Below are 27,972 nucleotides of genomic sequence, written 5' to 3' on the forward strand. Positions count from 1 at the left end.
AGTGTATATTGCTTTAATTCTTCTCATTTGGACACCGATTGTGAAATATGTGCAAGTTTCAGCCATTGTGTTCTGGTTGAACACTGCAACAAATTGGTTTTGAAGGGTCTCCTGCCATTTACTTCAGGCTCTTCTGCATTTGCTTCTGTTCGTGATGGGAGCTCCCCCTTCCAAAAAGCATCCAGGGAAAGCCAAAGGAAGGAAGGAAACAATCCCGATTGTTCCTCTTCTGCTGTTCCAGGTTCATCTCAACCTGAACAAATTTAAAAATCATTAAATCCATCAGGTCCTTTGGATCCAACAACACTTAAGACTAAATCACGGTCTTACCGCTCCTTCTCTTTTACCCTGCAGCTGATATCTCCCTGAGACTCTGATGAGAAGTTCCAGGCCACCCTCCACCTCCTCAACTATTTAAGTCATGTATAAGCCTAACTGAAGCAGATGTTGACAGGATATGAGGAAGTCTGCTGTTTTATTGTGTTTTTCTGTTTTAATAAATCGTGTCGTTGGAGCTTGCCTGTGGAGTTATTTATACCCTTCTGAACCGAAGAGTTTCAAAGGGGGACAGCCTTTATTGGTACCAGCAGACTGTGTGTTTTTTGGTTCTGTGGTTCGTGCAGTGTTTGCTGTGGATATGAGGAAGTTTCTTTGGTGATTTGCTGGACTTTTATTGCATGATGTTTACCACAGTGAGATCCTGTTATTGTGTGCTGAAGTTTCTTCAAGCCCAAATTCAGTTGGGAGTTATTCTGGCTCAGTCTCCCATCGGACCTGTGAACCTGCCATCAGCTCCTACCCAGTTGTTGACTCCTACCCCAATCTGACCCTCTGTTCCTGAGCCATTGGACCCAAGAATCCTGAGTTTGTCTGATTTGAAGGCTTGGCCTTCCTTGACTCTGACCTACATCTTTGACTCCTATCCGGTGGGATTTCAGAGCTGAAGCGTCTGCAGTGCTTCTGGGGGGGGGGGGGGTTAGGAACAACTTGGATGCCAGTCATTATCAATTTGTAGCCCTGCCCTTTGGTCTCAGCACAGCCTCCAGGGTGTTCACCAAGTGCATGGCAGTGTTCGCTGCTGTCTTGATACTGCTAGGATTATGGATGTTTACATAACTCGACAACTGGTTGCTCTCTGTTCCCACTAGATATCTTCTGACTCAAGCCAGGGCCTAGTTGCTCCAACTATGTGTCCAACTGACTATTACAGTTAACTGTGCCAAATTGCCACACTCCCCCACTCAAGTCTTGAGTTTATCTGTGCTTGTCTGAACATGGTCACCCAAATGATAAGCCTTCCTCAGTCAAGGATAAACACACGAGACCAAGCATCCCAGTTACTATCTCATCCTTCCCCAGCAACAAGGCTGACTTTGCAACCTTCATAAATCTAATACCAATACCAATAACAAGATATTACATGAGAATCCTTTAGTGGACTTTGTTAGTGCTATGGTCTTTTAAGATGTTATCCTCTGTCTACTCAGATATGTATTACAAGAATTTGCAAAGAGCATATTTCTTGGTAGATCACCACAAGAGAAGTTTCTCAGGGTTGCCCTTTTGTCCTTCCATCTCCCATAGCCACAGTGACCTCAGACACCTCCCAATTGGGGTGGGGGGATTTCTTCAGAAGAAAAGTCCAAGGTGCCTGGTCCAAAAGAGGCCAGTCTTTACATCAGTATCCCAAAAATGAGTGCAGTCCTATTAGTGTTGCAAGCATTTCAAGTTGTTCTTCCTCCAGGGAGAATTGCTATCCAGACTTAAAATGTCAGTTGCCTAGCATATCATTAAGCAGGGGGGGACCAAGTCCTACCCTGTGTAGAGAAGTGATGAGAGTTTGGCAGTAGGCGATCTTTTCTGGATACTTTCTTCTAGCAATGCACATTCCTGGTAAAACCAGAATTATGGCAGATAAATTGAGCAGTTCTGTATTTTTACTTAATTAGTGGTGTCTCAATCTTGTAGTGGCGGAAACCATTCTCCATCAGTGGAGTCTACCAGGCTGTGATCTCTCTGCTTCCCCACTCAGCTGCAAATGCAGCAGGTGCTGTGCTCTGATCCAACCAGAAGGGGAGCCACCAAGAGACACTCAATCCATGATTGACCCCCGGGAATCCTATATGCTTTTTTTCATGTTCAACTAATCTTAAAATTTCTTCAGATAGCAGCATACTTGAAGTGCAGAGTTATCCTCCATTGCTTTGCTCCTTTCTGGCCTCAACAGGTGTAGTTACCCTTCCAGTGGTCTCCTGTAGTTCACCCCTCTTGGGTGGTAGATCCAACCCAGGATCTTCTCTCGCACATCAAGAATGAATTATCCAGATAGTCAAACCCTCAAACTGACTGCATGGTTTTGCCACTTCCAGTAATGGCTAGATGGTCCAAACTTTCATCTCCAGTTAGATGCATCATTATTCATCCATCCTCACCCCCTTTTCCCATTTTGCACATGGAGTCTGGTGTCACTTTCAACTGATAGTCATCTCGAGCTAAGGTTTACACCGAGGGGTAGCTAGCTCTGCTGCGGTAGTTCATCCATACCACTCGCACACACACACTTGCACCTACAGCCAGTTTAAATTATTCAATCCACTTACTGCATGTCTTTGGAATGTGGGAGGAAACAAGAGCAACTAAAGGATACCCATGTGATCACAGATAGGATGTGCAGACTCCACAGAAAGCACCTCAGCTGAGAATCAAATCGGAGAACCTCTTGCTGTGAGGTGACTACGCTAACTGCTGCACCACCGCAGCTGCCCTCCTCCTTAGAGACATCATTAGACACATGCTTATATCATCTCAGAAAGATTCTACTAGAAAAGTGCATGAGAGTAATTGGGGGAAAAAAGTCTCCCTTTGTGGGCACACAGACACAGATCCTTTGCAGCACCCATTTCATCTATTCTGAATTTCCTTGCCTCTATTTTTAACAGTGGTGCCAGTTCTGTGAAGATTCAACTTACAGCTATGTCCAATTTTTACATATTGCATAACCAATCTGTCTTGGCTTTATCCAAATTGTACAAATCCTTTCTTAAAGATAGTACAGTTGTGTAAAAAATCTTACCGTAACAGTAGATGTTCTTTCCTTCACTGCTGCGGTTTTCATAACGTATGGGATTCCCTGCCATGGGTAGCTCAGTGTCCGCCAGTATTTGAAAGCCTACTGTTGCTTTAAGGTGCGCCACACATCACACGTATGCTCCCCGCATAACATAAAGTGACGTCCAGGTGTACCATCTTCAGAACTGCTTGGCCCAGTAGGAACACCAGTCTAAGGAAACCCAGGAGGTAACTAGTACATCCAGGAAGGAACAGGACTAGGGGGAAGGAGGAGCGAATGAGTACTGCAACAGTGAGAAGTCATCTACATCTACTGTTGTGGTAAGATTTTACACAACTGTAATATGTCTTTACATTCACTGTTGCAGTATTCCTAACATATGTGAGAGTGCCAAAGCTCAAGAAGAAACTTGGGAGGAAGAAGGAGCAGTAGAGCCTTCTAAGAAGCCATGAAGAATGGTCCTAGCAAAACCAGCTGTAGCTCTAGAGATAACATCCAACTTGTGTTTGGTAAAAGTATGTGCAGAAGTCCTGGTAGCTGCTTCAAGAATAGAATTCGTGTCCAACTCCTAAAAGCACCAGAAGAAGCCACAGCTGTAGTATATTGAGCCTTTACAGAAGAATGAAGGCTCTTACCATGAAAATTATAACAAAAAAAAAAATAGCCTTTGAAATCCAAGAAGAAATAGTTTGCTTGGATACAGCTAATCCTGAGGACCTGGGATGAAAAACAACTGATCAGATTTTCTAATAACCTTAGTCTTGTCTAAATAAAATGTGAGTTGTCTATGCGCGTCCAAAGTATGCAGCACCCTCTGATGTCAGATTCTGGAGAGGAGAAAAAAGTAGGTAGTTGAATACATTGATTAAGTGACAACTCCTTAAGCATAAGAGAAGCATTAGTATGCAGCAACACCGTGTCCTTACGAAATATCAGAAAAGGAGGACACGCCATAATCACGCCATAATGGCTTTGAAACTCAGACACTCATCTGGCAGAAGTAAGGGCCAACAAAAGAACAGTCTTCTAAGAATAATGTTGCAAGGAAGCTGAAGCAACGGACTCAAAAGGAGCCTGAATCAACTTTTCTCCAAACAAAATTAAGATCCCAGGGAGGAGGGACCATCTTCCTGGGACATCTTGTATGAAGGACGCCTTTAAGGATCTGTTTAGCCTCCAGTCTAGAAGCTAAAGGAGGAGATAAAGGCAGACAAGAAGCGATAGCTGATAAGTGGGCCGTAACAGAAGAATAAGCCAAGCCAACATTGAGCAACTCACACAAATAAGAGAACAAAGGAACATCCACAGTAAGTCGGTCCAGATTATGAGAGAAACACCAGATAGAAAACCTCTTCCATTTGGATAAGTAAGATATCCAAATACTAGTTTCCTGGCCACCTGCAGGACCTTTAGCATGTCCTCAGAAAAAAGGTGTCTATGTGGAATCAAAATCCTATCACCCACAGTGTCAGTTGAAGAGCAGACAGGTGGGGATGGATGAGAGATTCCTTATCTTGTGTGAATAGATCTATCCTGTGAGGTAACTTGTGGTGATTGCGCTTGGCTAAATGCAGAAGAGGAAACCAATGCTGTCTCTGCCAAAAGAGAGTCACTAACAAGATCTTGAGAGCGTCCTGTTGAATTTTGAACAGGACTTTTGGAATGAGAGGAAGGGGAGGAAATGCATAAAGAAACCTCCCCTTCCAAGAGAAAGAAAGGGCGTCCACTTTCCACACCAGAGGACCTGGGACTCTGGCACAAAATAGAGGAAGTTGCCTGTTCAGAGGGGAGAGAGTACCCCACTAATGGACAATGTTGAGAAACACATCCCTACAAAGCATCCATTCATGAGATTGAGTTGCCTGTTCAGAGGGGAGAGAGTACCCCACTAATGGACAATGTTGAGAAACACATCCCTACAAAGCATCCATTCATGAGATTGAGTTAAGGGCCTGCTCAGTGTGTATGCCAAAATGTTTTGACCTGAAGGGATGTAAACTGCCTGAAGGGTCACTTGATACTGGACAGCAAGATCCCATACCAGGAGAGCCAACCGGCAAAGAAAGTAAGATCTTGTTCCTACCTGTTTGTTGATATACCACATCACTGTGGTATTGTCTGAGGATACGTTGAGAGGATCTGGAGAGAAAAAAAAAAAAGAGGATGAAAAGCCTGAAGAAGTCCGCATAAGAGCTCTCATCTCTTTGACATTGACATTGATGGATGTACTCCCTTCTGCTGAAGAGACTACCAACCCCTGTACTTTAGGGAGCCAAATGCTGTTTCCCATTCCATGTCTGAGGTATCTGTGAACATTTCCTGAGAGGGAAAAGGGGGATGAAAAGGGAGACCTAGATTTATAGACAACTGCTGCATCCCTCCGTGAAGTTCTTTCTTGAGACAAGGAAGAAGAGGAACTACAAAGTCTAGATGATGCGCATGTTGAAGCCAAACTTACTTCAGAAACCACAAACGTTCTCATGTGGAATTTGGCCAGAGGGAGCATAGGAGTGGTGGATGCCATGAAACCCAGAGCTCTCAAAAACTCCCTGGCTGTAATGGAATCCAGAGGAAGAAGAGTTTTTGAAAGAAGAAAATGAGTCATGGCCTTTGGAGGAGCCAGGGATGCCAGCATAGGCACAGTCTAAATAATTCTGCAACCCAGAAAGACCCAGACTGAGGAGGAGTCGGAAAAGACTTTTTGAAATTTTTATTGTGAACCCCAGGTTCTGAAGAAGGGAGATAGCAAAATGAAGATTTTGAAAAAGAATCCCTTGAGAGGATACATGAATTAACAGGTAGTCCAAATAAGGAAATATTTGGATCCCCTGGAGCCTGCAAAAATCAATCACAGGAGCGAGGCATTTGTTGAATACACTTGTTGCAGTAGAAAAGCCAAAAGGCAAAATGCCACAAAGCAACAGTGAAATGCAAAACCTCCTGAAAAGGGGATAGATTGGAATGCGGGGATAAGCATCCTTGAAATCCATGGTCACTAAATAGGCCTGAGGTAGCAGAAGAGGAAAGAGTCCTGAAGGGACAGCATCTGAAAAGTGGGCACCTTCAGAAAGGTATTTAGATGAGAGGGGTCTAGAACTGGTCTCCAAGTTCCCTCTTTTTTGTGCACTAGAAACATTCTGGAGTAAAACCTTCTCCCCCCTTTGGGACACAGGAACCTCTTGAATCATACCCAGAGTCAAAAGGTCTTGAAGAACCTCTGGGAAAAAGTTGTTTCTGAGGAGGCTGAGAAATGCCATTAAAATTGGAACGGGATTTCCACACCGTGAAATACCCCTGATGAATGATGGACAGAACCAGAGTCTCCTGGGTAATCTGAAGCCAAAGAGAAAGGTAAAGAGAAAGGAATGTGGCTGGGGAGAGCCTTGTTTATCAGGAAAGGAAGATTTCTGAATCCGTGAAGTCTGTGTAACTTTAGCAGAAAGAGCCCGCTTGCCACTCTTTTTGCCCTTAGAAGGAGGGCAAGATTGCCTGTGAAGAAAAGCTGGCTTATTGGGATGATTTCTCTGAAATTTAGGCACAGGAGAGGCAAACACGTTTGAGTTCCTGTAAGGCCTTCCCCTTACCCTGAAAGGACTTAATGAAAGTTTGTTTGGGGAAAGCAGCTGCTGGTTTGTTTATCAAGAAAAGCATCCATCAGCTTAGCCTTGATATCATCAGGTAATGGTTGAAACCTAAGCCAAGGATACCTCCTCATCACTGGACCAAAAGCAGCAGCCCTAGAAGAGGCATCAGCTGCATCATAAGTACATTTGATAGGTACTTCCTTTCTAGTGGTTTGTCATTCTGTCAAGGAAAGAGCCGAGGTTTTACCCTCTGAGTCTGAGAGATCGGAAATAAGCTGACAAGCCGGAGAAAGAAGAACCAACACATACTTGGACATGTGTCTGATAGCTAATCGCCCTAAAAGCCAGTATAGCTGAGGTATAAACCTTACCTACCCTTTCCATGGTTGTGCTGTCTTTATCAGAAGGCAATAACTTAGGCAAAGGGAGCAATTGAAAGGGTTTGTCATAAGCTACAGACACCACTGGGGTGTCAGCAGCAGGACATTTTGTACAAAAAAATGTATAATCCTCAGGTTTTATAGAGTATCTGGCTTCTTGGGGGCAGATAATCTGGAGCTGTAGAAGCATTGGGAAAGGTATGAATAAAGGCCTGCCACACACACACTGTGGATCTCTAGGAGCAGGAGAAACCTTCCTTTGTTCTTTAAAGGAACATCCACCTTACAAAACTTAGAAGGCTCTGACCCAAGACGGAATTCAATAACAGTAGTAGGAACTTCTTCCTAACTAAAATCTGTGGAACACCCCTAGGCACCTCAGAATCTCTAAGAGCAGGAGAAACCTTCCTTTGTTCTTTAAAGGAACATCCACCTTACAAAACTTAGAAGGCTCTGACCCAAGACGGAATTCAATAACAGTAGTAGGAACTTCTTCCTAACTAAAATCTGTGGAACACCCCTAGGCACCTCAGAAATAATCAACTGTGGTCCCACCCACCCCCCCCCGAATGTCTGAAATGGATGCCTGCAATGCCTCATTGGACATGCTGCAAGCCAGATTCTCTGACCTCAAACTTGGTCATGGCAGAGGAATCTGACAAGAAAGCTGGGCGAGGCCCCGAGTTCTTACTGACCTCTGGAGAAACACCCAGCTGAGGCTGGACAGAGGAGGATTCCGGACGTTGTTTTTTAACCTTCCTCCCTAACTGCTGACCCTCAGGGTGGGAAGTTCCTTCCACTGTATCTTTAGTGAGAAGGTTAAGGTGCTGGTTCTCAAAATGCAAAGCAGGGAAGAAAGCCTGCTACATAAGGTCTTCGGTATGAAAGCCTGACAAATCGAACAGGTCGTATGTTCGTGAGAACCTCCTAGGCAAAAGACACTTATTGTGGGGGCCTTTATGAGGAATCTGTCTCCTCCACAGGCATTTACCCTTCCTGGAGGACATCTCCACAGTGCAACAAAACAGTTAAGAAAAAACAAAACCCCAATGGGGCGCTTGTCTGCAGTGGCTCGGTACCAACAAGAAGATGTAGGTGTTGAAACCGCCGAACGAAAACTGCATTCAAACTGGTGGAAATGATGTTGGCATTCAGACCAATGATCTGGAGATGCGTTCAAACTAGCAACAAAGAAGTTCTGAGGATGGTACATCCGGATGTCACCTTTTTTTATGCCTTACGCTGTGCAAGGAGCATATGTATGATGATTGATGGACCTTAAAGCAATAGTAGGCTTTGGTATACTGGCTGATGTCAGGCTACCCACTGCAGGGAATCCCATATGTTGTGAATATTGCAGCAGTGAATGTAAGTACATACCTTATTACTTCATCCCCCTATTAAAGAGCCTTCTTCACCATGGGATTTGAATATTCCCTTACAAATTTTTATCATGTAAAACCATTTTCCTGGTTGCAGTTACTTCAGCCAGATGAGTATCAGAACTCCAGGCACTCTGTTCTAAACCACCATATCTGAGTTTTCACAAGGATAGAGTCTCTGCACACAAATCCTTCTTTATGCCTAAGGTGGATTCAGAAACTGCTATAAGCCAGTCAATCAACCTACCAGTTTTCTTTCCCAATTTTTTCAGTAAAGGAGAATGCAAGCTTCATCTTCTAGATGGGCATAAGCAACTTTGATTCTATATCCACAGAACAAAGGATTTCAGGAAGTCAGACCAATTATTTACTTTCCAAGGCCATACTAGGGAAGCCCATCTCAAAGGTGACCTTCAGCCAAGTGGCTCGCAGATTATTTTTTGTTGTATATAAAGGAAATACTATCAGTACTTCCCAGACCTCCTATGGCTCATACTACCATATCAGTGGCTACATCTTCTGCCTTTCGGTCGAGTTTCTATAGATGACATTTGTGGAGCTGCTATTTGGTCTCGCATATATTTATTGCTCACTATAAATTGGGCATAATATCTAGGAACAGAACAGTGTTTTGGCTCCTCTGTACTCCAGAATATCCTTCCTTGAGGACCACCTTGGGTTTTCTCTAGCTGGGGACTCTGCCCCATCAGCTGAAGAATGGACGAAAATGACATCAGATATAGTTATGGTAAGAAGTAAATTACTTGTGCGTCTGTGTTGTCTGTTTTCACCCTTCCTCCATATCCCTTTCTGTTCAAATTTTTTTCTGTTTTCCAAGGCTCTTCGTCTTGCCTGAGGACTTTTGCTCGACTGATGAGCTCCAGCTTTTCTTGTTCTTCCTATTTATTTTTTCATTAATATATGATTGTATAATCCTTTCTCTACATTAATTGATGTCCTTCTATTCCTATGTTGCAGTATTCTTAGCATTTGATTTCCTGCATCAGGCGACCCGAAATTCTGCTCCTATAAAAAGCTTAAGCCTGGTTGCTGTAGGTAAGTGGGATGTCACACATAGGGCCATAAACCAGGGGCCTTAAATGTGATGTCTGCACTCAACAGATTTCAGAACTTTTCAGCTACAGACAACGTCGCATCGCTCGCTTCGCTCCTAATCTCGAAGACTTCTAAAAAGCTAACTACCCCGCTGGGGAAAATTTCCATTTCTTTTTGCTTGAGCTTGGTTAGCTGTAGTTATTATTAGCTGATGTCTGCTAAGAACGTCAAATGCCGTTGCGGGCATCAGATACCGCATAAAGATACGCACAATTGTTGTGTTTTTTGTTAAGGAACACCATCATACTGCTTGTTCCATTGGCCAATCTTTTTTGTCCCAAAGGCCCTTTGTAGCCATCTGGCCACCCTAAACTTATATTCTCAAAAAGCTTGTACTCAGGATGGATCCCGAATCAGCCATTCCAGCTGAACCACTTTTGAAAAAGGCCAAAGCTTCCAGGCCTACCTCTGTTGCCTCTCTGCCATCGGACATCCCGCCAGCTTCTGATCTAGGGGTTGAGGGACATCCATCTGAACAATCTAGTTTGACAGGAGGAAGCAGTTTCAGAAGTAACTGCTTGCGTATCCTCAGAGATGGCCCAGATATCGGTCCCTACCAATGTCAAGGGGGAACCAGAATCTGTTGGACAACTGGAGACGCCATTACCTGAAGCGCAGGCTCCAGAACCTAGGCCTTCTCCCAGACTTGCCCCTTCTAAGTGAAAACAAACAAAAAAAAAAAGCACTTGCTCCTACCTCTGAAGGAGTTCCAGACTTGGCAGTCATTTACTAATTCTTTGATGCAGGCTTTTATGGCTCTTAGGCCCACAACCTCTTCTCCCTCCACTATCCTAGTGCTGAGCCCTAGGCCTGCCTCTGCCACTTCTTTTCCCTTGCAGACTACCCAAGAAGGAGAGGAGGGTCTAGAACCTTACTAATCTTCTGAAGAGTCCATCTCCTTATGCGTCACAGATTGCCTCTCCTTTGGAATACTATTCCCCAGATGAGGAATCCATTGAAGGGGACTCCCAACCAGAGGATATTACTTTTGTTGATACAATTGCTAAGATAAAAGAGTACTTCAAATGGGACACTACCCAGATGACTGACACCCAGAGGAGGTATTTTGAACTCCTTCAAGCGGAATCATCCTCACCATCAGCCATACCCACCTATCTTGCCTGCCTCTTTGGATGCTTTCACCTCTGCATCCAAGAGTCCAGACTCTCAGCTACCTGCTCCTAAGAGACCAGACAGGTTTTATAAAGTACCCGATGAGCAAAAATTCGTTAACCCCCCCCCCCCCCCGCAGACCCTGCAGTAATTGCTCTCTCCTGACAAGCACTCCAGACTGATTCCCTCTGCATCTCTTCTACCAACTGATAAATAGCAAAAACATGGACAGGATTGAGGAATAAAGTGTACACCTCCTCCACCCTGGCTTTTAATGCTGTCTGTTACCAGACACACATGGTAATATATGTCCTGGACCTTGTTTCACAAGCTCCAATCTTCTGGCTGGCACACCTGACTGCCCTTCTAAATCTGACATAGCATCTAAACTGTCTCTGGCTTCACAGGTAGCCAGACATTCCATTAAGTGCTGTTATGATGCAGCAGAGGCCTCTGCTAGGTCGGCATCTTCTACTTCTGTTCTCTGCAGATATTCTTGGCATCGCCTACAACCACTCCCTGAGGACTTCAAAACTAAAATTATGGATGCCCCATTAGACCACAACCTTTCGTTTGGTAAATCTGCAGAGCTTTTTAAAAACTTGCAGGAGAAAAGTAAGGAGCTGCAGGACATAAAGCATTTACTTGTGTCCCCTATTCCTAAGTATTACAGGAATTACCCTGCAAAAACCTTTTGTCAGGAGAACTCCTTCCTCTGGCACCCCCTCCTCTACCAGGCACAGGAGAGGAACCAGAAGGCAAACATACTCCAGACCTGTTACCTCTCAGTCGACTCCAGGACAGCCTTTTCAGGATAGAAATACACCCAACAATGTGTGACTGCTTTGCCCATCTACCTTTGTCAGCCCACCTCCCATACTGTCTCCCCTTTTGGAAAAACATCACATCAGACCAATTGGTACTGACTATCATTCAAAATGGATACTTCCTTTCTTGGAAGGAAAAACCCATCCCAAGGTCCATCCCCTTTCCACTAAAAAATTAAATCTACCTCTTGCTAAACCTCCAGAAATTAGGAACAATCGAACCTGTTCCTCCAGGACAGGAAGGAAAAGGGTTTTATTGAAGACTCTTTCTGGTCTCCAAGAAAGATGGGCCTTGGAGACCTATACTAGATCTATCCTTCCTAAACCAATTCCTAAAAGTTCCATCATTCAGAATGCTATCCCTTCAAACTCTTCTCACTTTAATCCCAGTCCAGGCCTTCATGACCACACTGGATCTAAAGGAGGCTTATCTCCATATCCCCATAAAACCCTCCAACAGAAAATACTTGCATTTCGCTGGATCCTGCTCTCACTTTCAATTTACAGCCTTGCTCTTTGGTTTGTCTGCTGCACCCAGGGTATTCACAAAATGCCTAGCCCCAGCCATTGCTTACTGCAGGACCCAAGGTGTCCAAATCTGTCCTTAGATGACATTCTCCTTCTTCTAGCAGAGACAGAAGACCTCCTCCAAAATCATCTCCGGTTCACCACCTCCCTCCTTCAAAACCTGAGTTTCACCCTCAACTTAAACAAATCCTCCTTACTTCCTCAGCAAGACAAATCTTTCTGGGCTCCAGGATCGGAACAAATCTGATGTGGGCATTTCTTCCCCAGGGCAAAGTCCAGTCCCTCTACAGTCACTTTCAAAAACTTTTACTAACCCCCCCCCCCCCCAGATAACTGCAAGGCAATTCCTGCAACTCTTGAGGCCACCATTGCTATGCTTCCCTTAGCAAGAATGCACATGCAGAAGTTCCAGTGGTACCTAAAAAAAAAAAAAAAAAAGTGTGGTCACAGCACCAACTCTCCCTGGAGCAACAAATTCCCATTCTGCCCGGCCTCAAAACAGAACTAAGGTGGTGGATTCGACAAATCCTTCACAACCCAGGACTACCACTCCAAATCCCCTCCCCAACCCAATTAATTTACACAGATGCAACAGACCTAGGGTGGGAAGCCACCTGCAAAGGTTTCAGGGTACAGGAGGCATGGTGTCCTACCCTCCAAAAGAAGGATATCGATGCAAGAGAAATGACTGCAGTTGTTCTGACCCTGGAGGCTTTTCTTCCTATCCTCCAATCGGGCCCCCTTCAAATATTCACAGACAACACCCCAGTTATATGGTATCTCAACAAACAAAGAGGGACCAGAGCTTATCTCCTTTTAACTCTACAAATTTGGGACCTCACCTCCAGCCACAGCTTGTGCCTGCAGGCCTCATACAGCCCCTCTCAGGACAATAAACAAGGATATTGTCAGCAGAACATCCTCTCTGTTCAACATCCACTTGTGCTGTAGAGAGACCTCTCTAGACATTGTCCACCGGTGGGGCACTCCTCAAGTAGATCTGTTTGCCCCCCCAGAACAGACAATTGAATATATTCTGCACCAAGGATCACTCCCCACTTGGCTGGAGAATAGATGCTGTCAGCATTCCATGGAAGGGACTGTTTCTATACGCTTTTCCACCCTTCCCTCTAATCCAAAAGGTCCTACTGAAAATGAGGAAGGACAAAACAAAAAATCTTGCTGATGACTCCCTACTGGCCAAGGCAACACTGGTTCCCCCGAATTCTCTCTTTAGCCAAGGGCAATCACCACAGGTTTGGGCTATGGATATATCTCTTAAGCACTAGAAAGTTCTACCCTTCACCGAGAGCAACTAGCCAGCATATGACACGACACTAATGACATCACTTATTACTCTCTTTGGGACGATCTGTCTGGCCTTCAAGTTCTGAGGTCTGTGTTTTCAGATGTCGCATTTAAGGTTCCTGGTTTATGGCCCTACATGTGACGTCCCACACACCTACAGCAACCAGGCTTAAGCTTTTGTATAGGAGCCGACGCTCGGGTTGCCAGAGGAGGGAAATCCCACACTAAGAATACTGAATCATGGAAGAGAAAGACTTCTATGGTTATGGTAAGACTTTACACAACTATTCTTTATCGCACATTCTTTTTAGACTTCAGAGTGATTTGCCCTCCCTTAAGTGTTACTCTTACATTGGAGGTTTATTGGTAGGGGGAGGAGCTGAAGCTATAGATCCAGGTTTTTAGAAATGGCCAAAGTCTAATCTGAGACCCTATCAGTTGAGGAAGGATGAAAACTGACAACACAGTTATGGTGAGTACGTAACTTTTATTTTTATCATTTTCTTCACTCTAAACACTGTAGCATGATGAGTGGCTGAATTCTACCTTAATCAGGACATGCATGATACTATGTACATTGGTTAGGACCACATGTGGAATTCTGTCCTTTCTCTCTCTTACAGCACCGCACCAGATGGCTGGGCTGTTAATAGTTCAAAATTTTAGTCATCTGCTGCTCCTGCTCTCCCTGTAGTTTGGAATCCTCCAGTTTGCTCCTAACAAATCCAGATTTCCCCATTAGAAGATAGAAGAGAAATGGATGAGTATAATTTGGATATGCTGTGTTGTTTGGGATAGGGTGGAGTTAAAAATGAGGAGCTGTATGGTGAAGGAAACCTGCGCAATAACTGGAATGTTCACAGACGAAGTTGGTCTTGAGAAAATGACACTTTGCTTAGAGTGTAATATCTTCATAAAGTGCATAGCTTGAGGCATTGAAGTGATGCAAGTCTGTGTATTAATTTAATTTTTTTAATGTATTTATTTATACATTTTTTGGCCAGTTATGTGGGCTGCCCTAAAGGTCCCTTTCAGCCACAACCCACGCTCCAATGGAGCAGAATTTAAGTGGAAATTGCATAAAATATGAGATTGCATTAAAGATGCAAGTTGTTAGAATATTAATCAGACAGTGGACATTGAGCAAATATAAGCAGTCCAGCAAATATAAGCAGTCCAGCAAAGACAAACTGAGTAAGCTAGAAAATAAATACTTTTTAGTATTGGTATGACAAATAATTAGAAAATTTCAGATTTGCTTGGGATATATCTCAGAATGGATGGGACAAAGCAGATGTGGGCTGCACTGGAATTATCTGCAAAAGTCTGACTTGACAGACCACAGTTTTTTTTTCACTGGTATCTTTACAAATACTAACTTAAAAGGTGTGGTGGGTGCTTAGTTTGCTATAGGAATAGGGGATGATCTCTTTAGTGTACCTTATCAGTTACCATGATACTTCCTTTATGAAGTTCATTTGGGTGCCTTGTTTTTCATTTTGGGGTACATTTGGCAGAATGTAGAAGATGTTATTGTAAAGTTTTTTTTCTCTAGGGTTCCTATGTCTACTTTGTTTTTCCCTTTTGGTTAAACATAGTCACTGTAGTGATGGTAGGGGATATCCCAGCCATCTCCATCACTGGTCTTGTAGTGCAATTTGCCAGCATAATGTGTGGATGTTTGCTTAATATTTTTGTTTTTTTTTTTTTTTTTACCCCAAAGAAAATCATTCCAGGGGTATTCACCAAATGCCTGTCCTCAGTGATGGCACATTGCAACAGCAATTTCATCCACATTTGCCCTTGCCTAGAGCCAGATCACTGTCAATTGTGATCTTAGGCATGGTAATGGACCAGTCCCTTCCCCCAACAGCCATTCTGTGTCATTACTTTGCTGTGGGTTCCCAATTACCATAAACACTATCCAAACTTGTCATTGTGATTTTCTTTACTTTTACAATGATGACAACTAAAACCTTTATTTCAAATTTTGTAGTATAAACACTAGTGGCCACTTGCTAAGCAAAACAGTCTCACATTGAAAATAGACTAAACACGAGCCACAGTAAACTCTTCCCTTGAAACTAACATTCATTGAAACTCACGTTAATAGAAAATGCATTTGGACAGTTGATAGACTATGAATACACTTACTGTTATAACTGTAAAACGTCCTTCCTTCTGCTTATTGTTTTCTGTATTCAAAAACAGTATAATTACACACCTAATGATAGCACATGTTAATTATGAAGTCCACCTAGACGTGTACCGATATTTTATTTTTACTTCTGTTAAACTACCCAAGGTTTTGGAAAGGCAATAAATTAACCACTTCTTTCTATTAATTTATTTTATTTTAGTAGTGGTCATCTCAACTAGGATGGTTTCAGACTTGCAGGCCCTTGTGTGTAAAGAACCTTTCCTCACCTTTCATAGGGGCAAGGTCACCTTGCACACTTACCTTTATGCCCAAAGTGATTACTGAGGTTGCAGTTGATCAAGCTGTTCAGTTACAAGCCTTCTTGACTTCTCACCAGAATAAAGGGATGAATCTTAAATTCCTTGGGTGAACACAGACAGCTGTAATAGAATTTGGACAGAATAAAAGATTTTAGAAAATCTGAGCAACTTTTCTGTACCTGTGTTCAGAATCTAAGTGAGTAGCACACTGTTTATTTCTGCCATAAACTCCATGGAAAATGTGTGCAAAATAACAATTGGATCTCACTCTACCAGGGCCACAGTTATCACCTCAGCCTTCTTAAAAGGAACTAGTGCACAGGATATTCTTGAAGTAGTTGCATAGCCTTCTATCCACACATTTTGCAGACTTTGACTGGGCGTCATCTCTAATGTTAGGGCAGGGTTTGTCTTGGCCATCTTGAAGGTATTCTGCCATCTTCTGCCATGATCTCTCCAATCACTCAAAAGCAAGCACTGCCATCTCTGGTAGTCTTCCCTGATGTAATGATTGCAGCAGTGACCCACCACATGCAGTGAACATAGTACAGTTGCGAAGTCAACTTACCAAAACTGTAAGCTGCTCAAGTGTGGTCACCACTGGAGTCTTGTTTCCCACCCGCCATACTCTCTGAAAATTATAACTCGTACGGCCAGTGTGAATAAATACCTCTGCCTCCTCCCATCTTTTATTGCCCCCCTGAACCTTTTTGTTTAGGCACAATAGGAGGTAAGATTCCTTTTGGTAGTCTCGGTCTTCCCTTTGGTTGTGCATTTCTACCTTATCATTTGAAGGTAAGAAAGAACAGAAAACTATGGCCATATGTCTAAAAGCTTTTTATATCAGGTGAAGGTAACATTGGCTGACATAAGGGGCAAAGAATGAGCTGCTCCGAAAGTCAGGCTGGACACGGTCCTTCACCTCCGACAGAGTTCCTGATGTAGTGATTGTAGCAGTGACAACACGCTAACATCTACAGTTATTCTTTTTTCCTTTGTGCATGCACTATGCAAAACTTGGTGAAACACTGTTTGAAAACCAATTAGCTATGCTAATGTCATAGTGTACTACGCTATCACCTAATGTGAAGCACCAGGCATTTTAAGTACATGCTTAAACTTGGTCTTCTTTTCTTGTAAACACTTGCTCAATTTGTTGATAATGTGCATACTACTTGGGTATAAAGCATGTTGTAGTAAATGTAAAAAATGTACTTTCAAGAAAAGAAATCCCCCTGCACGGAAGTGGTTGCACGGCCAAAAAAATGTCATCAAATAACAAAAAACACAGGCCAGCAGCTGTGTATATTAATTTATTCTTGCATAAAACACAAGAAAAAACAGACCAGTTTCGGCTAAGGAATTAACCTAACCTTCATCAGTGTAGAGATGCAATATTACTTGTGAATGTATGTATAATATATCCTTAATTGAAGTATACATATTATTGGTCAGCCCATAAATATTCATTTAAACCTGGGCTAAACAGCCCTCCCAGTTTAACAATCCACTTTTTTTCCATTGCATTTAATTTTGTATGCCATCCAGTTTTTTGGTTCCTGTCACCTCTTATGTCTATAATGGTAAAATGAAAAGCTGTTGTGGTGTGTTGTAAAGTGTGTTTGGCCAGAGCATTGCTCATTCTTTTATGTTTAACATCAGAAAGGTGTTCAGAAATCTGTAACCTAAGGGGTCTAGATGTTTGTCCAATGTAGAATGCATGACAGTTGCAAGTGGCCAGGTATACCACCCAGTCTGTACTGCAGTTTGCAAAAAAAATTATATCAAATACCATACTACAATTACTGCTTAAACTTGGTCTTCTTTTCTTCTTATAAACACTTGCTCAGTTTGTTGATAATGTGCATACTGCTCAGGTGTAAAGCATGTTATAGTTATTGTAAAAAATATACTTGACCATGATTGACCTTCGGATTTAGGTTTGCTGTCTGTACTGAATTCTTAATGTATTAGACCATCCATTATTCTTTAAAGATGCAGCTAATATTCTGCAAGAACCTAGGACAACTGATCTGTGCAAACCTCAGAAGTAGACTTTGATCTGAAGTGTGTTTTCAGGGCATCAGATGATACCTGGAAAATTTTAACTACCTACCTTATATTGTTGCATGTACGTAAGCTACTGCTGAAGCCCTTTTGTAAACTTTAACTTCAGGCTATGTATTTTTTTTCATCACAAGAACTGCAGTAAAAAGTTAATGTAAACAGAAGTTGTAATTTATTTTTCTGCTTTCAGGTGTCTGCCCAGGAGTGTGTCTGGTATGGAGAATGCCAGTTAGTAAATGGAACAGAAAAACATTACAACTGTAACTACACAGGGCCTCCAAAACCACTTCCACATGATGGGTATGACTTAATGCAGGTGTGTAACTCTGTGTTTGTTTGTTTTTCTTTTTCTTAAAAAAAAAAAAAAAGTTTCTGTAAAGATGAATCCGTACAAGCCATTATATAGCTGTATGACAGACAAGTATTCATGTGCATCAATTAAAACCTGCATGCAAACTAGAGTTTGGGTTGCATGGTACCCTTACAGGTGGTCTAACTACAAAGGGAGTACACTAAGAAAGGTATGGAATTGCATATGGAATTATCGGCACAAAAACCTGTGTTTTGTGCAAAATCCTTTCTATGTTAGAGTCTCTTCCAAAAATCTAAGGACTTTAATTTGGATGGTATCAGATTGCTGTTGTACCTCAAAACTGGCTGCTAGTTATCTTGAAAAACTGTACTGGTTTATCTTGAAAAGCTGTACTGGTTATAAGAAAGTACTTTGGATAGCACAACTGAGTCAATCTTGCAAAAAAAAAAAAAAAATCCGTTTTACAACTGAAATGCTACCAATGAGTGGATTTTGTCCAGCACTGTACATGCATTTTAAGAGAATCCAGAATCTTCCATCAAAGCTTAGGCTCCTTCATGTCTCGGGAGTTTCACATCATGTGCTGCACTTAATAACGTGTCATTAGATTAATGTCAAGCAAACGTATTCTTTTTTTTTTTTTTTCCTATTTACTCTCCTCTTCATACCTTCCTGCAGTCCCTGTGTGCACCCATCCATAACCAGGTCTACTTTCTTCTTCTTCCTCCAGACTGAGTGAGCTGGGGCCGGCACAGATCTTAAGGGTGTCTTGTTAGGCAGTGCCGTTGACTGCTTCTGCTACTGAGGGGTGTCCTGGTAGGCGATGCCATTGATGACTACTGCTGCCTAGGGTGGTTATTATGACCTACCCATATTTCCCCAACCATTTTTCGACAGTGTCTGAGGACTACACCCTCTTTGAATCTCATCTCTTATTCATGGAGCCTTTTTGAATGCCTTCCCCCTGGATGGGCGCACACATCCTCCTTACCAACACCTCACCCTTCTGAGATGCTAATCTAAACTGGGTTGTTTGGCCACAGTTGGAGCTTTATCCCTCTATGCCATGATGCTGGCCACACCAACTGTTTCTTCAGGTAAAGTTTACTGTTGTGGCCTGATGAGAGTTAGGGATTTGATTTCAGAATTAGTCTGAAAAGCGACAAAAATAGTGGAGGCAACACCTGCCACAACTATTGTGTGTATCTGAAGTTAACATTTGAAGCTCATCCTAAGTTATGTAGAGTCCTAGTTAATCACTACAATTACATCAGGAAATCCGGATTTCACATTGTATACCTTGCCCTGTCTATTACAATTTTCATTGTTAAACCTGGCTCTGATTCTTCCTTTGTCACTAATTAATAAAACTGGACACCAAGATCTATTTATTTGCAACAACTTATATTAATATATTTTTCACTGTCTTACTTCATGTCTAATTTGTATTCCCTTTGTGAAAAAACATTAGCTGCAAGTTAATATCCCATTAGGATGTAATAGCATACATTTACCTTAAAGGTTTTTGATGAATTATCATAATTGCTTTAAGTCACTGGAAACTTTACATTTCCTCATCAACACCACTGTTAATTATTACAAAAAATAGCTTCTGTATGTTTGTCAGTGGCAGAACTAACAGCTATTAAAATCATCACGGGAACCAGACAAGAGTTTTGGTTATCCACATTCCCTTAATATTTTGTAAGAACATTTTTTTTGAGTTTATATTGGCTCCATGAAAGAAGCTTTCACTAGAACCTAAACCATTAAAAGTAACACATTGATTGCCAAATCGATTTAAAGTGGAATTACACAAAGTGTTTTTGCATGGAGGCCACCTCCTTACACCACCAACATGGGAAACTCATCAAGAAAACTCTATGACTCTAAACATACTATTTTCAGATGTTACACAGCAGTGTGACCAAGGAGAAACTTCCTTAACCCTCAGTGTTAGATGATTGCCTAATCCATTCAAACATACATTAAAAAAAAAGTGTTTTTGCAGGTGGGCAGGACCCTTGCGTCTTCCATGCTTCTGTCTATCCAAGTATGTGAGTTGCAAGTTCGCACATAGCTGGGGATATGGAGAATCTTTGTTGCTGCAGTGCTTTTCAGTCTTGCTGCATCACTACATACTACTTTCAGTGAAACAGGAATTGGTAGAAGATGATAGCCCTTTCCTGTTTCAATGAAAGGAAATATTTGGTGGAGTAAGTAGAACTTTTTTTTTTTTTACGCCATTAATGTGTGGACAATTTAATATGACCGTACTGAAGTATGTATCATATCTTTTGTAGGTGGTCTACTGTTAGCCTTGGTTAATTATGTTCTGTCCATTAATCCAGTAATTCAGAATTCAGACTGTGACTGTGAACTCAAGTCTTGACAAATGGCCGTTAAGAGCCAGTCACCTACCTAAACAACCTTTAAAGTTCCCTTTGTTATAAGCCACCTTTGCATTAATTATAGCAGAGATGGTAAATTACTTATTTACTGCAGCCTTTCCAGCAGACTAGATCCTGACCGTTCACAGTACAGTTTGTGTGTGTGCAGATGTGCATGAGTGGTTTTAATTAATTTAAAAACAAGTAATCTCCATGGTATCCCCAAAGTCTCAAGCAAAAACAAAGCAGTGTAAGAAACTTGTCTGTGTGCAAGATTTTCAATTCCTACATTTTTTATTTTTATTTATTTTATTTTACATTTGTTAACCGGGGAAAAAACGGGAAACTCCAACTGGTCACAGGTCCATTTTCAATGGCGGCCCGGGGAGAAAAGCTCCAATAAAGTACATACAAGAAAATATACAATAAATGTAGCCTCTACCAAACAAAATATATGTTACTAAGCTTGTATACAAGAAAATATAGCATATACATATAAGCATGTTACTAATCATGCAATTTGTACAGCACCTAAGTTAGCAAATTCAGCATTAATACAGTAAAAGGTTTTTGCTACTAGCATAACAAATTATGGGGGAGAAGAAAGTAAAAAATTAGAATCCGTACTAATAGTTTATCGGTCTGAATCAGCCTGGGGAGTACCATGAGCAAAGCCAGTTGAAGTAGTGGGTTTTCAGAAGTTTTTTAAATTTGTTTTGTTGAAGTAGTAGAAATTATATGGCTCCAGATTTTGGCAATGGTGCAGGCATACGGAGATTTACCAGAATCGTTTTTATATTTGATTACATCTATGAGATTCTGGCTACTGTATCTTAAGGCTCTAGTGGTAATGTGGGGCTGAATTAAATACTGAACTACTGTTTGTTTTTTCAGGTAGGTAGTAGAGCTTGTGTGCGATTGAGAGTTGACTGAGTAGTAGTAGTTGAGGAAGCTCCGGCCAATTGAGCTGTTTAAGGTATAGACAGTGGTGAGACCTATGTGAGGCTTCAGTAGCAAACTTGGCAATCTTGTTATAACAAGATGCCATTTTGTTTAGATCTGTTTAGTGAATATTATTCAAGATGAGGGAGGCATAGAGAAGGATGGATAATAGGTCAGTTCTTGCAGTAGTGGCTTTGGTTTGCTTGGTGATAAACTGTTTGTTCCTGTAGTGGAGTCCAGTGTTTTTGTTTACTTTCTTGATGGTTTGTGCTATATGGATGTTGAATTTTAAATTAATTTCTACACCCAGCAGTTTGGTGTGGATAATTGGAGTGATTTGAATATTATCTTTGGAGTTAATGGTGAAACTGTTGTCTAGAGTTGGAGATCTACCTGGGCTGAAGAGAATTGGTTTGTTTTTTGGGGGTTTAGAATACGTTTGATGTTACTGAACCATGTTTCAGCAAGAGTAAAGGTATTTAGGGTGGGAGCGGAACATATTAGGGTTGTATCATCTGCATATTGAACACAAGGATGGACCCTTGAGGGACTCCTATGGATACCGGTGAGAGGAGGGACAGCTGGTCCTGCCATAGGACCTCTTGCTGTTGGTCTGATAAGTAGCTCTTGAAGCATGATATGGAGGAGGAGCTTAAGTTTAGGGTAGATAGAATTTCAAGAAGCATATTGTGGATGTTCATCGTGCATACAGCTGCAGTCATTACAGATGGGTTATCCTGCTGTCAGGCGGGTCCTCGGTCGCCGAATTCCAAAGTCTAGGTCCGGCATCGGTTGTTGTCACTTCTTCCCTGACGTCAGTGCGGCATAGGTATAAATGAGGCAGCTGACGTCATTTTCTTCAGTCTTTCTTGCTGCGCGGTGCCCGAAGCAGAAGCAGTTCGCAAGTGCCGGTCAGCCAGCTCCTGAGATTTACGAAAGTATTTCAGCCGAAGTCTTCTTGAAAGCTAAGTACCCCGTTGGGGAAACTTTTCTTGCCTCAGACCGATGTCAGACAAAGTTAATAATTGCATTTCTTGTGGGAAGCAAATACCGCATAAGGATTTCCACTCTTTCTGTATACCTTGCTTAGGCCTAGACCACGACGTCTCGGCCTGCCATTTTTTTGCTAGATTCAACAAGCGCACTATTAAGCACCGGGCGGAGTTCGCCCTTCATTATTTTGGCAAAAAAATTAATTATGTCGTCTGATACTCTGACTCCAGTTTTGAGCAAAAGACGCAAAGATAAGGACCGACATCCGAGGTCCGCACCGACTACTGAGACCACACTTAGGCCAACTACCGGTTCTCCGGTTCTCAGCGAGGCGCCTACGCAGCCCCTGAGTACCGATGACACTACATTACCGGTGTCTTCAGTACCTGAGGTCGCAGGCTCATCGGTCCCCATTCCTACTGCAGATACCGACGCCACTCTTGGCGGGGAAACTCAGTATTTAGACAGGTCTGCCATTTCTCAAGGTGTCTTCAGGCCTTCCTCCTTCTCTATTAAAGCTTTCACTAAATCTAAAGCAGCCATGAAAACCAAAAAACAGGGTCTTCAGACCCCCTGTCAAGGCCCCATGCCTAAAAAGCAGATGCTTAAAATGGCTGAGGATTTGATTACTCTTATCAGGGGTTCTCAACCCCTCTGACAAAAGGCCCAGATTAGAGGAAGACTACCCTTCCTCAGATCAAGCTTCTATTACCTCAGAACACTCTGAGGACCAGGATTACGCCTATTCTCCTTTCGAAGACTCTGATGCAGAGGAGTCTATTCCCTCGGTCTCCCTCCCTGAGGACTACTCTTTTGGGGAAACCCTGCATACATTGAGGGAACACTTTCACTGGGAAGGCCAAGATTACTCAGATTCCAAGAAAAGGCTCAGGAATTTCTTCTGCTCTCCCAGCATAGGCCCCTGGCTATCCCTCCTGTTTTAGATATATTGGATGATGTGTACACAGAAGCCAGCCTTAATCCAGATTCTTTACCTCCAGCTCCTGTTAAACCAGACAGGTATTACCGGGTTCCTGATTCACACCAGTTCCTATATAAAAGCCATACTGCTGACCCAGAAACTATTTCACAGGGTCCCAAGGGAATTAAGGCCTCTACTGCTAAAACCCATTACCTTCAGAGAGAGATTCCAGAGCTTTAGAAAGGTGGGGGAAAAAGGTGTATACCTCGGCCACTTTAACCATGAGGGCATTAAACTGTCAATTCCATATGTTAAAGTATCAACAGTTTTTGTTATCTCAGTTGAAAAGCAAAATGACACAACCAGAACAACCAGATTTAAAAGAGTTGCAGGATTTGTTGCATGGTGCAGAGCAAGTGGGTAAACATACCTTGCAGTGTGGTTTTGATGCTTTAGAGGCCTCATGTAGAGCTGCTGTTACGGGGTCTGTTATACGTAGGCATGCTTGGCTCAAAGAGCAAACCTTACCAGATCATGTCAAAGCTACATTATTAGATGCACCTCTTCAAAAAGATGTATTGTTTGGTGTTAAAGCTGAGGAGGTACTAAAGAAAATGGAGGAAAAAGTGAAATCAATGCAAACAGTGAAAGATTTCCTGCAGGTACAACCTCCACGTTTCAGCAGAAACTGGCCTTCAAAAAATTGGTCCTTTCCAGCCACGGACAGACCTCAAAGGGGCAGATACAGACGCCCAAGGGGTAGAGGGCAACCTCAAGGATCTTTCAGAGCAGACCGTGGCAAGCACCAACCCCAAGAGGTGGAGAAGATAGATCTGTCATTTAGAAAACAGACACAATGACTTCCCCCTACACATCGCCAAGCAAAGCTTTAATGGCTGCACCTTTGGGCGGAAAAATGGCATTATTCTCAAAAAATTGGCATATTGTTACAAAAGACAAATGGATTCTGGACATTCTAGACGGAGGGTGCAGGTTCCACTTTCACACCCTTCCAAAAATCAGAGGCATGCCAAACCTGCCACAAAATCAAAGGGCAGAGGCACAAAAACAAATTTCAGCTCTCATGGACATGAAAGTGATTCAAGAGGTACCTGCAAAAGAACAAGGTCAAGGGTTTTATTCCAGACTATTCCTGGTACCAAGGAAAGACAAAGATTGGAGACCTATCTTAGACCTATCCATCCTAAACACATATCTACAGGTGCCAAAATTCAAGATGCTCACATTACAGCAGCTTCTTCCCATGCTGGGCAAGGAGTCTTGGCTGGTAACATTGGACCTCAAGGAGGCATACCTGCATGTCCCTATTAGACAAGATTGCAGAAGATACCTCAGATTTCTTGCAGGTTCAACCCATTACCAATTCTCTGCATTGCCCTTTGGCTTATCTACTGCGCCCAGAGTGTTTCCGAAATGCCTGGCATCAGTAATCGCCTTCTGCAGACTACAAGGAATACAAATCTACCCATATCTGAACGACTGCCTGATCCAAGCAGACAGCAAGGACATACTACTGCAGCACCTGGCGTTTGTAATAAAACTGTTGAACTTCCTGGGATACACAGTCAACAAAAAGAAATCAAAACTTAAGACCCTCTCAACAAATAATTTTCCTGGGTGCCAGCTTGAATCACCCAGATGGCCTACCTCACGCCAGACAAACAAGGGCAACTGTCTCAATACTTCAGCAAAATGGCAACTTTCACCAGGCTAACTGCAAGGAAAGTCCTGCAGGCTCTGGGATTCATGGCATCTTGCATCCTACTAATCCCATGTGCAAAGCTGCATATGAGGAAACTTCAATGGTACCTAAAAAACTTATGCTCTCAACACAGCCACAGCTTGGAAACAATTATACCACTCATTCCATGTCTTCAAAAGGAATTTTTGTGGTGGGCTCAAGCATGCCAAAGAAACACAGGTCTCCCTTTCTGTGTACCTCAAGAAACTCAAATCATCACAACAGATGCTTCAGACTACGCCTGGGGAGCACACATGACAGATCAGTGTATTCAGGGAAAATGGTCCCAAAAAGAGAAGCACCTACACATCAACCAAAAGGAAATGCTAGCCGTGCAAAATGCTGTTATGACCTTCAAAAGACCTACTGCATCCAGGCCAGCTATTGATAAGGACAGACAACACCACAGTGATGTGGTACATAAACAAACAGGGGGGGAACTCATTCATACCCCCTGTGCAGGCAAGCCATGACCCTATGGAACACAGCACTGGAATTGCAAATTCAACTACAGGCACAATTCCTGCCAGGGAAGGAAAAAACACTGGCAGACAACCTAAGCAGAAATATGACAGATTCACACGAATGGAAGTTGCATCCTCAAGTTTTCACAAAGATAACTCAGGCATGGGGACAGCCAGACAGCCAGACATAGATCTCTTTGCTACCCACAGAAATTACCAGTTGAAAAAATTTTGTTCAAGGACCTATCATCCACAGCCCTGGAAAGTGGACGCACTTTCTTTCAATTGGACAACATTGACAGTTTGCCTTCCCGCCTCTTCGTCTGCTTCCCAAAGTTCTATTAAAAGCCAGAGCAGAGAGGCCGAAAATGATTCTCATTGCTCCAGACTGGCCAAGACAACACTGGTATCGGCTCCTGAAGAGCCTGACACCTTCCCCACCATGGATCCTACCTCTAGTCCCTCTTCTGTTGTCCCAACACAACTACAAAACCCTTCACAGCCAGCTCAAAACCCTAAATCTAGCTCCATGGAGAATTCCTTGATTTCCCAACAGTTTCTCCTTTCCAAGGAGGTGCAGGATGTCATCTTGGAGGCCAGAAGACCTTCTACTAGAAAAGCCTACTCCGACAAATGGAAACGATTTTGTGCCTGGAATCAAGAAAAGGGCCAGAATCCTTGGGTAATAAATATACCTCAAATTTTACAGTACCTAGCTGAGATGTTAAAGAGTGGACTTTCCTTCTCCTCCATCAAGATCCACGCTTCAGCCATTTCTGCACAATACAACACAGCTCCTCCTTTATTCTCACATCCTCTCTTAAGGCAGTTCCTCAGAGGGGCAAAGAATATAAAACCCCCAAGGAAACCACCAGTCCCTGCTTGGGACCTCAACTTCGTATTGGAAAAGCTGACCCTTCCTCCCTTTGAGCCAGCTTCTTCAACAGAACTACAATACTTGTCATGGAAAACAGGCTTTCTTCTGGTTATCACCTCAGCACGCAGGGTTTCAGAGCTACAGGCCCTCATGGCTGTGCAACCATTCATCATTTTCCATCAGGACAGAGTTTCCTTACGAACCAACCCTACCTTTATGCCAAAGGTAGTATCCAGTGTAGCTTTGAATCAGATTATCCACTTACCTACCTTTTATCCAAATCCACAAAACAAAGGGGAAAGACTACTACATTCCTTGGACATTCACAGACAACTTCGTTATTATTTGGACAGGACAAAGCCATACAGGAAATCCGAGCAACTCTTTGTGTCCTATGCTACAGGTGCTCAAGGAAAGGCCATTTCCAAATGGACAATTTCAAAATGGATATCCCACTGCATACGCATTTGTTACTCATTTCATGGAAAAACTATGCCTGCATGCATCCGATCCCACTCCACCAGGGCCACCGCTACCTCTGCAGCTTTCCTCAGGGGGGTCCCTACCAAGGACATTTTGGAAGCAGCCACTTGGAGTTCAGTGCACACTTCACATTCCACTATACTCTAAATCTAGAGCGGGTTTTGCCACCGCAGTCTTGCAGGGCATCCTCGCTCCTCCTAGTTCCACTTAGTGCCTACCACCCTTACTTAGCTTTGGGATTCTTCCCATCTGTAATGACTGCAGCTGTATGCACGATGAACATAGTACAGTTTTGTACCTACCATAAATGTAGATGTTAGAGTGCTCATACAGCTGCAGTCCAGGTTACCCCCCCTCCGTCCCCTCTTAGGACAGGCCTTATGACAAACACCTTATCATACAAACTATTTGGGGTATTCTCTTATGGTGTATTTGCTTGCAACTACTGTTTTTTGATTATTCTATATTGCATGTTTGCATAAATTTATGTTTTGCCTTCCTTCTGGGGGCACCTGACATCTGGGGCAAGAAAAAACGAAGAAAATGACGTCGGCTGCCTCTTTTATACCCCTGCCGCACTGACGTCAGGGAAGAAGCGACGACAACTGACACTGGACCTAGACTTTGGAATTCGGCCGACCCGAGGACCCGCCTCACGGCAGGATAACCCATCTGTAATGACTGCAGCTGTATGAGCACTCTAACATCTACATTTATGGTAGGTACAAAACTGTACTTTTACCATGTCATCGGCTTTAGATAAGTCTAAGATTATGGCAGATATGAATAATCCCCTGCTTCTGTGTTGGTTAACTATGTTGGTAAATGATAGGCGTGCGGTGGTGGGGCTATGTGAAGGTCTAAAGCCATGCTGAGTTTCAGAGAGTAGGTTGTTTTCTTGCAGGTATTGCATTATTTTGGTATGGACAGATGTTTCTAAGATTTTGGATAAAGGTGATAGGATTGCGATTGAGCGATTGCTGGCGAGCTC

The 27,972-nt window shown here is 42.8% G+C and overlaps 1 protein-coding gene across 2 annotated transcripts in view; it reads left to right on the forward strand.

The window, feature by feature from the left end:
• The window catches only part of NPC1 (NPC intracellular cholesterol transporter 1), a 1,151,083-nt gene that overhangs the window by 62,670 nt on the left and 1,060,441 nt on the right, over positions 1 to 27,972 (forward strand). For both annotated transcript variants that reach the window (XM_044065361.1, XM_044065360.1), the window contains exon 2: positions 18,026 to 18,151. In XM_044065361.1, coding sequence (XP_043921296.1) covers positions 18,026 to 18,151 — 126 coding nt within the window. The remainder of the gene's footprint in view (positions 1 to 18,025; positions 18,152 to 27,972) is intronic.

This window comes from Protopterus annectens, chromosome 3.part0 (genome assembly GCF_019279795.1).
Source record: "Protopterus annectens isolate FY-2018-M chromosome 3.part0, PAN1.0, whole genome shotgun sequence".
NCBI lineage: Eukaryota > Metazoa > Chordata > Ceratodontiformes > Protopteridae > Protopterus > Protopterus annectens.